The sequence below is a fragment of the Sinohyriopsis cumingii genome, chromosome 1 (genome assembly GCF_028554795.1).
Source record: "Sinohyriopsis cumingii isolate HCF-2022 chromosome 1, ASM2855479v2, whole genome shotgun sequence".
Taxonomy (NCBI): Eukaryota; Metazoa; Mollusca; class Bivalvia; order Unionida; family Unionidae; genus Sinohyriopsis; species Sinohyriopsis cumingii.
Genome location: NC_142961.1, coordinates 15,698,710 through 15,713,340, shown reverse-complemented (window position 1 = coordinate 15,713,340; position 14,631 = coordinate 15,698,710). Strand labels below are relative to the sequence as shown.

Below are 14,631 nucleotides of genomic sequence, written 5' to 3'. Positions count from 1 at the left end.
CATGTATTTGATTGGGTTTATGAAAATAGAGACAGCCTAGATTAAAGAGACAATTAGTGTATTAAGACCATGTATTTGATTGGGTTTATGAAAATAGAGACAGCCTAGATTTAAGAGACAATTAGTGTATTGAGACCATGTATTTAATTGGGGTTATGAAAATAGAGACAGCCTGGATTAAGAGACAGTGTATTAAGACCTTGTATTTGATCAGGTTTATGAAAATAGAGACAGCCTGGATTAAAGAGACAATTAGTGTATTAAGACCATGTATTTGGTCAGGTTTATAAAAATAGAGACAGACTGGATTAAAGAGACAATTAGTGTATTAAGACCATGTATTTGATCAGGTTTATAAAAATAGAGACAGACTGGATTAAAGAGACAATTAGTGTATTAAGACCATGTATTTGATTGGGTTTATGAAAATAGAGAGAGCCTGGATTAAAGAGGCAATTAGTGTATTAAAACCATGTATTTGATCAGGTTTATGAAGTTACGTCAAATTAAGATTTTATTTTTCACTAAATCACATAAATTCCATGCAGCTTTTCTTCATAAAATATACTTTTGTATGTGAGTTTTTTTTAAAACATTTGTTTAAAAGAGCCATTCTTTATCCCTGATTTTACATAGAGAGTTGCTGGAAAGACTGCCCTGTACATATATATAAGGTGTACATATATCACTTCTATACATGTAAGTAGGTATTGGTTGTATTATTTTGTTTGTTCCACTAGGAGGATGATATCCTGGACATGCTAGCAGAGTGTGAGATGGACGAGCAACAGGGACGATTGTATGGCGGGGGAGCCAAATTCCCCAGAGGGCCTAAGGTTCTGCTCATTTTTTTTATTCATCTTTGAAATGCACTCTGACACAAAGATCACTGTTTGTTGCAGTTTTCTATCACCTGTTTAGCTTAGAGCCATTTCATTGGCAATAAGTACATATGCATTTGATTACTTCAGATTTGTCTCTGTTGCTATGGCAACCACTGTAAAACCAAAAAATAATATTCATTACAGTACTTTTTTGATGTTATTATCAAAGACATTTGTTTAATAACACTACTGACATGGAATTTAAAACCTTGATGAATAAGTGTTTTATAAAATTCAAACTCCTGTATATTTTTAAAGTAGCTTAATTTTTATCTTTTTTTAATTATCTGGCTACAAATTTCCAGATTAAAATACAGTAATTTAAATACAGGAACATAATGGAAATTTGCAAAACATAAACAAAAAAGTATGAATTTTGCTCAGTCAAAATAATTTTATTTCTGGGATTTTGATTATTTACTTGTCTAGCTTATTTACCCATGCAATATGTGAGAGTAAATAAGTGGAGAAAATTGTTGGTTTACAGAAGGTTCTCATAAATACTTATAGTTAGTAGAATTGTTTATTCTGTCATATTTGACACTTTGTGTATCTATAGTAGAATTGTTCCATCTTAGACTGCACTTGTGTGTATCTGTTTGCTATAATTACAGAATGTTTTCAAGCAATGTGACTGTTTATATATCTGCTTTTTCAGTTTCAGATCATTTTCTCAATAATGTCATGTTTTTCTTCAAATCCCTCATCTGACAATCCATTTTAATGTCATGCGGATCTACTAAACGTATATAACTCATTAACTGACACTTTATTTGTCCAGATTAAGAAATATACAGATGACATTTCGTTCTTAAAGCTGAATTTCTGAACCAATGAAAAAGAAAAGTATTCTTTAATTTTTCCTTTCTACACCAGTTCCTCAATAACTTGCACACAACAGTGGCCAAAGACATAGACTGCACTATAAGTGAGGGTGTGGGTTACTGAGGGACCTCAGAAAAACAAAGATGGGGTTGCCATCCCAGCTAGATATCAAGAAGACAGTGGAAGAGGGAGGGGGTAATCATGCTGTTAATGACTGAAAACTCATTTTAAAATTATGCTGGGAATAATCGTCAATAAACAGCTTTTTCTAATAAGATTGCTCATTTTTGGGGAGAGCTATGAACCAAAAATAATTTTACACTGTAGTGAATGTACTATACCATGATATACTGCAATTATATTAGGGATGAACAATTCATTGCTCTGGTGCATGGGCCTTTCAATAGCTGGAAACATTTCATTGCTCTGGGTATGGGCCTGTCAATAGCTGGAACAATTCATTGCTCTGGGGCATGGGCCTGTCAATGGCTGGAACAATTTATTGCTCTGGGGCATGGGCCTTTCAATAGCTGGAAACATTTCATTGCTCTGGGTATGGGCCTGTCAATAGCTGGAACAATTCATTGCTCTGGGGCATGGGCCTGTCAATGGCTGGAACAATTTATTGCTCTGGGGCATGGGCCTTTCAATAGCTGGAAACAATTCATTGCTCTGGGGCATGGGCCTTTCAATAGCTGGAAACATTTCATTGCTCTGGGTATGGGCCTGTCAATAGCTGGAACAATTCATTGCTCTGGGGCATGGGCCTGTCAATGGCTGGAACAATTTATTGCTCTGGGGCATGGGCCTTTCAATAGCTGGAAACAATTCATTGCTCTGGGGCATGGGCCTTTCAATAGCTGGAAACATTTCATTGCTCTGGGTATGGGCCTGTCAATAGCTGGAACAATTCATTGCTCTGGGGCATGGGCCTGTCAATGGCTGGAACAATTTATTGCTCTGGGGCATGGGCCTTTCAATAGCTGGAAACAATTCATTGCTCTGGGGCATGGGCTTGTCAGTAGCTGAAACAATTCATTGCTCTGGGGCATGGGCCTGTCAATAGCTGGAACAATTCATTGCTCTGAAGCATGGGCCTGTCAATGTCATGGGCCTGTCAATGGCTGGAACAATTTATTGCTCTGGGGCATGGGCCTTTCAGTAGCTGGAAACAATTCATTGCTCTGTGAAAGACATCATGCTGACATTACACTATAGCTGATACTGTGAATGACATCGTGCTGACATTACAGTATAGCTGATACTGTGAAAGACATGATGCTGACATTACACTATAGCCGATACTGTGAAAGACATCATGCTGACATTACACTATAGCTGATACTATGAAAGACATCATGCTGACATTGCACTACAACTGATACTGTGAAAGACATCATGCTGACATTACACTAAAACTGATACATGTACTGTGAAAGACATCATGCTGACATTACACTAAAACTGATACATGTACTGTGAAAGACATCATGCTGACATTACACTATAGTTGATACTGTGAAAGACATCATGCTGACATTACACTAAAACTGATACATGTACTATGAATGACATCATGCTGACATTACGCTATAGCTGATACTGGAAAAGATGTTGTGCTGACATCACACCACAGCTGATACTGTGAAAAACACCATGCTGACATTACGCTATAGCTGATACTGTGAAAGACATCGTGCTGACATTACACTATAGCTGATACTATGAAAGACATCATGCTGACATTACACTATAGCTGATACTATGAAAGACATCGTGCTGACATTGCACTATAGCTGATACTGTGAAAGACATCATGCTGACATTACACTAGAGCTGATACTGTGAAAGACATCATGCTGACATTACAGTATAGCTGATACTATGAAAGACATATTGCTGACATTACACTTAGCTGATACTATGAAAGACATCATGCTGACATTGCACTACAACTGATACTGTGAAAGACATGCTGACATTACAGTATAGCTGATACTATGAAAGACATCATGCTGACATTACGCTATAGCTGATACTGTGAAAGACATCATGCTGACCTTACACTAGAGCTGATACTATGAAAGACATATTGCTGACATTACACTACAACTGATACTGTGAAAGACATCATGCTGACATTACAGTATAGCTGATACTATGAAAGACATATTGCTGACATTACACTACAACTGATACTGTGAAAGACATCATGCTGACATTACAGTATAGCTGATACTATGAAAGACATCTTGCTGACATTACACTATAGTTGATACTGTGAAAGACATCTTGCTGACATTACACTATAGCTGATACTATGAAAGACATCATGCTGACATTACACTAGAGCTGATACTGTGAAAGACATCATGCTGACATTACACTATAGCTGATACTATGAAAGACATCATGCTGACATCACACTATAGTTGATACTATGAGAGACATCATGCTGACATTACGCTATAGCTGATACTGTGAAAGACATCATGCTGACATTACACTACAACTGATACTGTGAAAGACATCATGCTGACATAACAGTATAGCTGATACTATGAAAGACATCTTGCTGACATTACACTATAGTTGATACTGTGAAAGACATCTTGCTGACATTACACTATAGCTGATACTATGAAAGACATCATGCTGACATTGCACTACAACTGATACTGTGAAAGACATCATGCTAACATTACAGTATAGCTGATACTATGAAAGACATCATGCTGACATTACACTATAGCTGATACTGTGAAAGACATCATGCTGACATTACACTACAACTGATACTGTGAAAGACATCATGCTGACATTACACTATAGCTGATACTATGAAAGACATCATGCTGACATCACACTATAGTTGATACTATGAAAGACATCATGCTGACATTACGCTATAGCTGATACTGTGAAAGACATCATGCTGACATTACACTACAACTGATACTGTGAAAGACATCATGCTGACATTACAGTATAGCTGATACTATGAAAGACATCTTGCTGACATTACACTATAGTTGATACTGTGAAAGACATCTTGCTGACATTACACTATAGCTGATACTATGAAAGACATCATGCTGACATTGCACTACAACTGATACTGTGAAAGACATCATGCTAACATTACAGTATAGCTGATACTATGAAAGACATCATGCTGACATTACACTATAGCTGATACTGTGAAAGACATCATGCTGACATTACACTACAACTGATACTGTGAAAGACATCTTGCTGACATTACACTATAGTTGATACTGTGAAAGACATCTTGCTGACATTACACTATAGCTGATACTATGAAAGACATCATGCTGACATTGCACTACAACTGATACTGTGAAAGACATCATGCTGACATTACACTACAACTGATACTGTGAAAGACATCATGCTAACATTACAGTATAGCTGATACTATGAAAGACATTGTGCTGACATTACACTACAACTGATACTGTGAAAGACATCATGCTGACATTACACTATAGCTGATACTATGAAAGACATCATGCTGACATTACACTATAGCTGATACTGTGAAAGACATCATGCTGACATTACACTATAGCTGATACTATGAAAGACATCTTGCTGACATTACACTATAGCTGATACTATGAAAGACATCATGCTGACATTGCACTACAACTGATACTGTGAAAGACATCTTGCTGACATTACACTACAACTGATACTGTGAAAGACATCATGCTGACATTACACTACAACTGATACTGTGAAAGACATCATGCTAACATTACACTATAGCTGATACTATGAAAGACATTGTACTGACATTACACTACAACTGATACTGTGAAAGACATCATGCTGACATTACACTATAGCTGATACTATGAAAGACACCATGCTGACATTACACTATAGCTGATACTGTGAAAGACATCATGCTGACATTACACTACAACTGATACTGTGAAAGACATCATGCTGACATTACAGTATAGCTGATACTATGAAAGACATCTTGCTGACATTACACTATAGCTGATACTGTGAAAGACATCATGCTGACATTACAGTATAGCTGATACTATGAAAGACATCATGCTGACATTACACTATAGCTGATACTGTGAAAGACATCATGCTGACATTACACTAGAGCTGATACTGTGAAAGACATCATGCTGACATTACAGTATAGCTGATACTCTGAAAGACATCATGCTGACATTACACTATAGCTGATACTGTGAAAGACATCATGCTGACATTACACTAGAGCTGATACCGTGAAAGACATCATGCTGACATTACAGTATAGCTGATACTATGAAAGACATCATGCTGACATTGCACTACAACTGATACTATGAAAGACATCGTGCTGACATTACACTACAACTGATACTGTGAAAGACATCATGCTGACATTACACTATAGCTGATACTATGAAAGACATCATGCTGACATTGCACTACAACTGATACTGTGAAAGACATCATGCTGACATTACACTATAGCTGATACTATGAAAGACATCATGCTGACATTACACTACAACTGATACTGTGAAAGACATCATGGTGACATTACACTATAGCTGATACTATGAAAGACATTGTGCTGACATTACACTACAACTGATACTGTGAAAGACATCATGCTGACATTACACTACAACTGATACTGTGAAAGACATCATGCTGACATTACACTATAGCTGATACTATGAAAGACATCCTGCTGACATTACACTATAGCTGATACTATGAAAGACATCGTGCTGACATTACACTTTAGCTGATACTGTGAAAGACATCATGCTGACATTACACTATAGCTGATACTATGAAAGACATTGTGCTGACATTACACTACAACTGATACTGTGAAAGACATCATGCTGACATTGCACTACAACTGATACTGTGAAAGACATCTTGCTGACATTACACTACAACTGATACTGTGAAAGACATCATGCTGACATTACACTATAGCTGATACTATGAAAGACATTGTGCTGACATTACACTACAACTGATACTGTGAAAGACATCATGCTGACATTGCACTACAACTGATACTGTGAAAGACATCATGCTGACATTACAGTATAGCTGATACTATGAAAGACATTGTGCTGACATTACACTACAACTGATACTGTGAAAGACATCTTGCTGACATTACACTATAGCTGATACTATGAAAGACATCATGCTGACATTACACTATAGCTGATACTGTGAAAGACATCTTGCTGACATTACACTACAACTGATACTGTGAAAGACATCATGCTGACATTGCACTATAGCTGATACTATGAAAGACATCATGCTGACATTGCACTACAACTGATACTGTGAAAGACATCATGCTGACATTGCACTACAACAGATACTGTGAAAGACATCATGCTGACATTACACTACAACTGATACTGTGAAAGACATCTTGCTGACATTACACTACAACTGATACTGTGAAAGACATCATGCTGACATTACACTATAGCTGATACTATGAAAGACATTGTGCTGACATTACACTACAACTGATACTGTGAAAGACATCATGCTGACATTGCACTACAACTGATACTGTGAAAGACATCATGCTGACATTACAGTATAGCTGATACTATGAAAGACATTGTGCTGACATTACACTACAACTGATACTGTGAAAGACATCATGCTGACATTACACTATAGCTGATACTATGAAAGACATTGTGCTGACATTACACTACAACTGATACTGTGAAAGACATCATGCTGACATTACACTATAGCTGATACTATGAAAGACATCTTGCTGACATTACACTATAGTTGATACTGTGAAAAACATCTTGCTGACATTACACTATAGCTGATACTATGAAAGACATCATGCTGACATTGCACTACAACTGATACTATGAAAGACATCGTGCTGACATTACACTACAACTGATACTGTGAAAGACATCATGCTGACATTACACTATAGCTGATACTATGAAAGACATCATGCTGACATTGCACTACAACTGATACTGTGAAAGACATCATGCTGACATTACACTATAGCTGATACTATGTAAGACATCATGCTGACATTACAGTATAGCTGATACTATGAAAGACATCATGCTGACATTGCACTACAACTGATACTATGAAAGACATCGTGCTGACATTACACTACAACTGATACTGTGAAAGACATCATGCTGACATTACACTATAGCTGATACTATGAAAGACATCATGCTGACATTGCACTACAACTGATACTGTGAAAGACATCATGCTGACATTACACTATAGCTGATACTATGAAAGACATCATGCTGACATTACACTACAACTGATACTGTGAAAGACATCTTGCTGACATTACACTATAGCTGATACTATGAAAGACATCGTGCTGACATTACACATTAGCTAATACTGTGAAAGACATCATGCTGACATTACACTATAGCTGATACTATGAAAGACATTGTGCTGACATTACACTACAACTGATACTGTGAAAGACATCATGCTGACATTGCACTACAACTGATACTGTGAAAGACATCTTGCTGACATTACACTACAACTGATACTGTGAAAGACATCATGCTGACATTACACTATAGCTGATACTATGAAAGACATTGTGCTGACATTACACTACAACTGATACTGTGAAAGACATCATGCTGACATTGCACTACAACTGATACTGTGAAAGACATCATGCTGACATTACAGTATAGCTGATACTATGAAAGACATTGTGCTGACATTACACTACAACTGATACTGTGAAAGACATCATGCTGACATTACACTATAGCTGATACTATGAAAGACATCATGCTGACATTACACTATAGCTGATACTGTGAAAGACATCTTGCTGACATTACACTACAACTGATACTGTGAAAGACATCATGCTGACATTACAGTATAGCTGATACTATGAAAGACATCATGCTGACAATACACTATAGCTGATACTATGAAAGACATCATGCTGACATTGCACTACAACTGATACTGTGAAAGACATCGTGCTGACATTGCACTACAACTGATACTGTGAAAGACATCATGCTGACATTACACTACAACTGATACTGTGAAAGACATCTTGCTGACATTACACTACAACTGATACTGTGAAAGACATCATGCTGACATTACACTATAGCTGATACTATGAAAGACATTGTGCTGACATTACACTACAACTGATACTGTGAAAGACATCATGCTGACATTGCACTACAACTGATACTGTGAAAGACATCACGCTGACATTACAGTATAGCTGATACTATGAAAGACATTGTGCTGACATTACACTACAACTGATACTGTGAAAGACATCATGCTGACATTACACTATAGATGATACTATGAAAGACATTGTGCTGACATTACACTACAACTGATACTGTGAAAGACATCATGCTGACATTACACTATAGCTGATACTATGAAAGACATCATGCTGACATTACACTATAGCTGATACTGTGAAAGACATCTTGCTGACATTACACTACAACTGATACTGTGAAAGACATCATGCTGACATTACAGTATAGCTGATACTATGAAAGAGATCTTGCTGACATTACACTATAGTTGATACTGTGAAAGACATCTTGCTGACATTACACTATAGCTGATACTATGAAAGACATCATGCTGACATTGCACTACAACTGATACTATGAAAGACATCGTGCTGACATTACACTACAACTGATACTGTGAAAGACATCATGCTGACATTACACTATAGCTGATACTATGAAAGACATCATGTTGAGATTGCACTACAACTGATACTGTGAAAGACATCATGCTGACATTACACTATAGCTGATACTATGAAAGACATTGTGCTGACATTACACTACAACTGATACTCTGAAAGACATCATGCTGACATTACACTATAGCTGATACTGTGAAAGACATCATGCTGACATTACACTATAGCTGATACTATGAAAGACATTGTGCTGACATTACACTACAACTGATACTGTGAAAGACATCATGCTGACATTACACTATAGCTGATACTATGAAAGACATCATGCTGACATTACACTATAGCTGATACTATGAAAGACATTGTGCTGACATTACACTACAACTGATACTGTGAAAGACATCATGCTGACATTACACTATAGCTGATACTATGAAAGACATTGTGCTGACATTACACTACAACTGATACTGTGAAAAACATCATGCTGACATTGCACTACAACTGATACTGTGAAAGACATCATGCTGACATTACAGTATAGCTGATACTATGAAAGACATTGTGCTGACATTACACTACAACTGATACTGTGAAAGACATCATGCTGACATTACACTATAGCTGATACTATGAAAGACATTGTGCTGACATTACACTACAACTTATACTGTGAAAGACATCATGCTGACATTACACTATAGCTGATACTATGAAAGACATCATGCTGACATTGCACTACAACTGATACTGTGAAAGACATCATGCTGACATTGCACTACAACTGATACTGTGAAAGACATCATGCTGACATTACACTACAACTGATACTGTGAAAGACATCATGCTGACATTACACTACAACTGATACTGTGAAAGACATCATGCTGACATTGCACTACAACTGATACTGTGAAAGACATCATGCTGACATTGCACTACAACAGATACTGTGAAAGACATCATGCTGACATTGCACTACAACTGATACTGTGAAAGACATCATGCTGACATTACACTACAACTGATACTGTGAAAGACATCTTGCTGGCATTACACTATAGCTGACACTATGAAAGACATCGTGCTGACATTACACTTTAGCTGATACTGTGAAAGACATCATGCTGACATTACACTATAGCTGATACTATGAAAGACATTGTGCTGACATTACACTACAACTGATACTGTGAAAGACATCTTGCTGACATTGCACTACAACTGATACTGTGAAAGACATTTTGCTGACATTACACTATAGTTGATACTGTGAAAGACATCATGCTGACATTACACTACAACTGATACTGTGAAAGATATCTTGCTGACATTACACTATAGCTGATACTATGAAAGACATCATGCTGACATTACACTACAACTGATACTGTGAAAGACATCTTCCTGACATTACACTATAGCTGATACTGTGAAAGACATCTTGCTGACATTACACTATAGCTGATACTATGAAAGACATTGTGCTGACATTACACTATAGCTGATACTATGAAAGACATCTTGCTGACATTACACTATAGCTGATACTATGAAAGACATTGTGCTGACATTACACTACAACTGATACTGTGAAAGACATCATGCTGACATTACACTACAACTGATACTGTGAAAGACATCTTGCTGACATTACACTATAGCTGATACTGTGAAAGACATCTTGCTGACATTACACTATAGCTGATACTATGAAAGACATTGTGCTGACATTACACTATAGCTGATACTATGAAAGACATTGTGCTGACATTACACTACAACTGATACTGTGAAAGACATCATGCTGACATTACACTACAACTGATACTGTGAAAGACATCATGCTGACATTATACTATAGCTGATACTATGAAAGACATCGTGCTGACATTACACTTTAGCTGATACTGTGAAAGACATCATGCTGACATTACACTATAGCTGATACTATGATAGACATTGTGCTGACATTACACTACAACTGATACTGTGAAAGACATCATGCTGACAGTACACTACAACTGATACTGTGAAAGACATCTTGCTGACATTACACTATAGCTGATACTATGAAAGACATTGTGCTGACATTACACTATAGCTGATACTGTGGAAGACATTTTGCTGACATTACACTACAACTGATACTGTGAAAGACATCATGCTGACATTACAGTATAGCTGATACTATGAAAGACATCTTGCTGACATTACACTATAGTTGATACTGTGAAAGACATCTTGCTGACATTACACTATAGCTGATACTATGAAAGACATCATGCTGACATTGCACTACAACTGATACTATGAAAGACATCGTGCTGACATTACACTACAACTGATACTGTGAAAGACATCATGCTGACATTACACTATAGCTGATACTATGAAAGACATCATGCTGACATTGCACTACAACTGATACTGTGAAAGACATCATGCTGACATTACACTATAGCTGATACTATGAAAGACATTGTGCTGACATTACACTACAACTGATACTGTGAAAGACATCATGCTGACATTACACTATAGCTGATACTGTGAAAGACATCATGCTGACATTACACTATAGCTGATACTATGAAAGACATTGTGCTGACATTACACTACAACTGATACTGTGAAAGACATCTTGCTGACATTACACTATAGCTGATACTATGAAAGACATCATGCTGACATTACACTATAGCTGATACTGTGAAAGACATCTTGCTGACATTACACTACAACTGATACTGTGAAAGACATCATGCTGACATTGCACTATAGCTGATACTATGAAAGACATCATGCTGACATTGCACTACAACTGATACTGTGAAAGACATCATGCTGACATTGCACTACAACTGATACTGTGAATGACATCATGCTGACATTACACTACAACTGATAATGTGAAGGACATCTTGCTGACATTACACTACAACTGATACTGTGAAAGACATCATGCTGACATTACACTATAGCTGATACTATGAAAGACATTGTGCTGACATTACACTACAACTGATACTGTGAAAGACATCATGCTGACATTGCACTACAACTGATACTGTGAAAGACATCATGCTGACATTACAGTATAGCTGATACTATGAAAGACATTGTGCTGACATTACACTACAGCTGATACTGTGAAAGACATCATGCTGACATTACACTATAGCTGATACTATGAAAGACATTGTGCTGACATTACACTACAACTGATACTGTGAAAGACATCATGCTGACATTACACTATAGCTGATACTATGAAAGACATTATGCTGACATTACACTATAGCTGATACTGTGAAAGACATCTTGCTGACTTTACACTACAACTGATACTGTGAAAGACATCATGCTGACATTACAGTATAGCTGATACTATGAAAGACATCTTGCTGACATTACACTATAGTTGATACTGTGAAAGACATCTTGCTGACATTACACTATAGCTGATACTATGAAAGACATCATGCTGACATTGCACTACAACTGATACTATGAAAGACATCGTGCTGACATTACACTACAACTGATACTGTGAAAGACATCATGCTGACATTACACTATAGCTGATACTATGAAAGACATCATGCTGACATTGCACTACAACTGATACTGTGAAAGACATCATGCTGACATTACACTATAGCTGATACTATGTAAGACATCATGCTGACATTACAGTATAGCTGATACTATGAAAGACATCATGCTGACATTGCACTACAACTGATACTATGAAAGACATCGTGCTGACATTACACTACAACTGATACTGTGAAAGACATCATGCTGACATTACACTATAGCTGATACTATGAAAGACATCATGCTGACATTGCACTACAACTGATACTGTGAAAGACATCATGCTGACATTACACTATAGCTGATACTATGAAAGACATCATGCTGACATTACACTACAACTGATACTGTGAAAGACATCATGCTGACATTACACTACAACTGATACTGTGAAAGACATCATGCTGACATTGCACTACAACTGATACTGTGAAAGACATCATGCTGACATTGCACTACAACTGATACTGTGAAAGACATCATGCTGACATTACAGTATAGCTGATACTATGAAAGACATTGTGCTGACATTACACTACAACTGATACTGTGAAAGACATCATGCTGACATTGCACTACAACTGATACTGTGAAAGACATCATGCTGACATTACAGTATAGCTGATACTATGAAAGACATTGTGCTGACATTACACTACAACTGATACTGTGAAAGACATCATGCTGACATTACACTATAGCTGATACTATGAAAGACATCATGCTGACATTACACTATAGCTGATACTGTGAAAGACATCTTGCTGACATTACACTACAACTGATACTGCGAAAGACATCATGCTGACATTACAGTATAGCTGATACTATGAAACACATCATGCTGACATTACACTATAGCTGATACTATGAAAGACATTGTGCTGACATTACACTACAACTGATACTGTGAAAGACATCATGCTGACATTGCACTATAGCTGATACTATGAAAGACATCATGCTGACATTGCACTACAACTGATACTGTGAAAGACATCATGCTGACATTACACTACAACTGATACTGTGAAAGACATCTTGCTGACATTACACTACAACTGATACTGTGAAAGACATCATGCTGACATTACACTATAGCTGATACTATGAAAGACATTGTGCTGACATTACACTACAACTGATACTGTGAAAGACATCATGCTGACATTGCACTACAACTGATACTGTGAAAGACATCATGCTGACATTACAGTATAGCTGATACTATGAAAGACATTGTGCTGACATTACACTACAACTGATACTGTGAAAGACATCATGCTGACATTACACTATAGCTGATACTATGAAAGACATTGTGCTGACATTACACTACAACTGATACTGTGAAAGACATCATGCTGACATTACACTATAGCTGATACTATGAAAGACATGATGCTGACATTACACTATGGCTGATACTGTGAAAGACATCTTGCTGACATTACACTACAACTGATACTGTGAAAGACATCATGCTGACATTACAGTATAGCTGATACTATGAAAGACATCTTGCTGACATTACACTATAGTTGATACTGT

The 14,631-nt window shown here is 36.9% G+C and overlaps 1 protein-coding gene across 1 annotated transcript in view; it reads left to right on the top strand.

The window, feature by feature from the left end:
- LOC149806453 (tubulin polyglutamylase TTLL7-like) overlaps positions 1 to 14,631 on the top strand; it is a 162,319-nt gene that overhangs the window by 92,777 nt on the left and 54,911 nt on the right. The window contains exon 12 of the mRNA XM_089953540.1: positions 741 to 836. Within this exon, the coding sequence (XP_089809666.1) occupies positions 741 to 836 (96 nt within the window). The remainder of the gene's footprint in view (positions 1 to 740; positions 837 to 14,631) is intronic.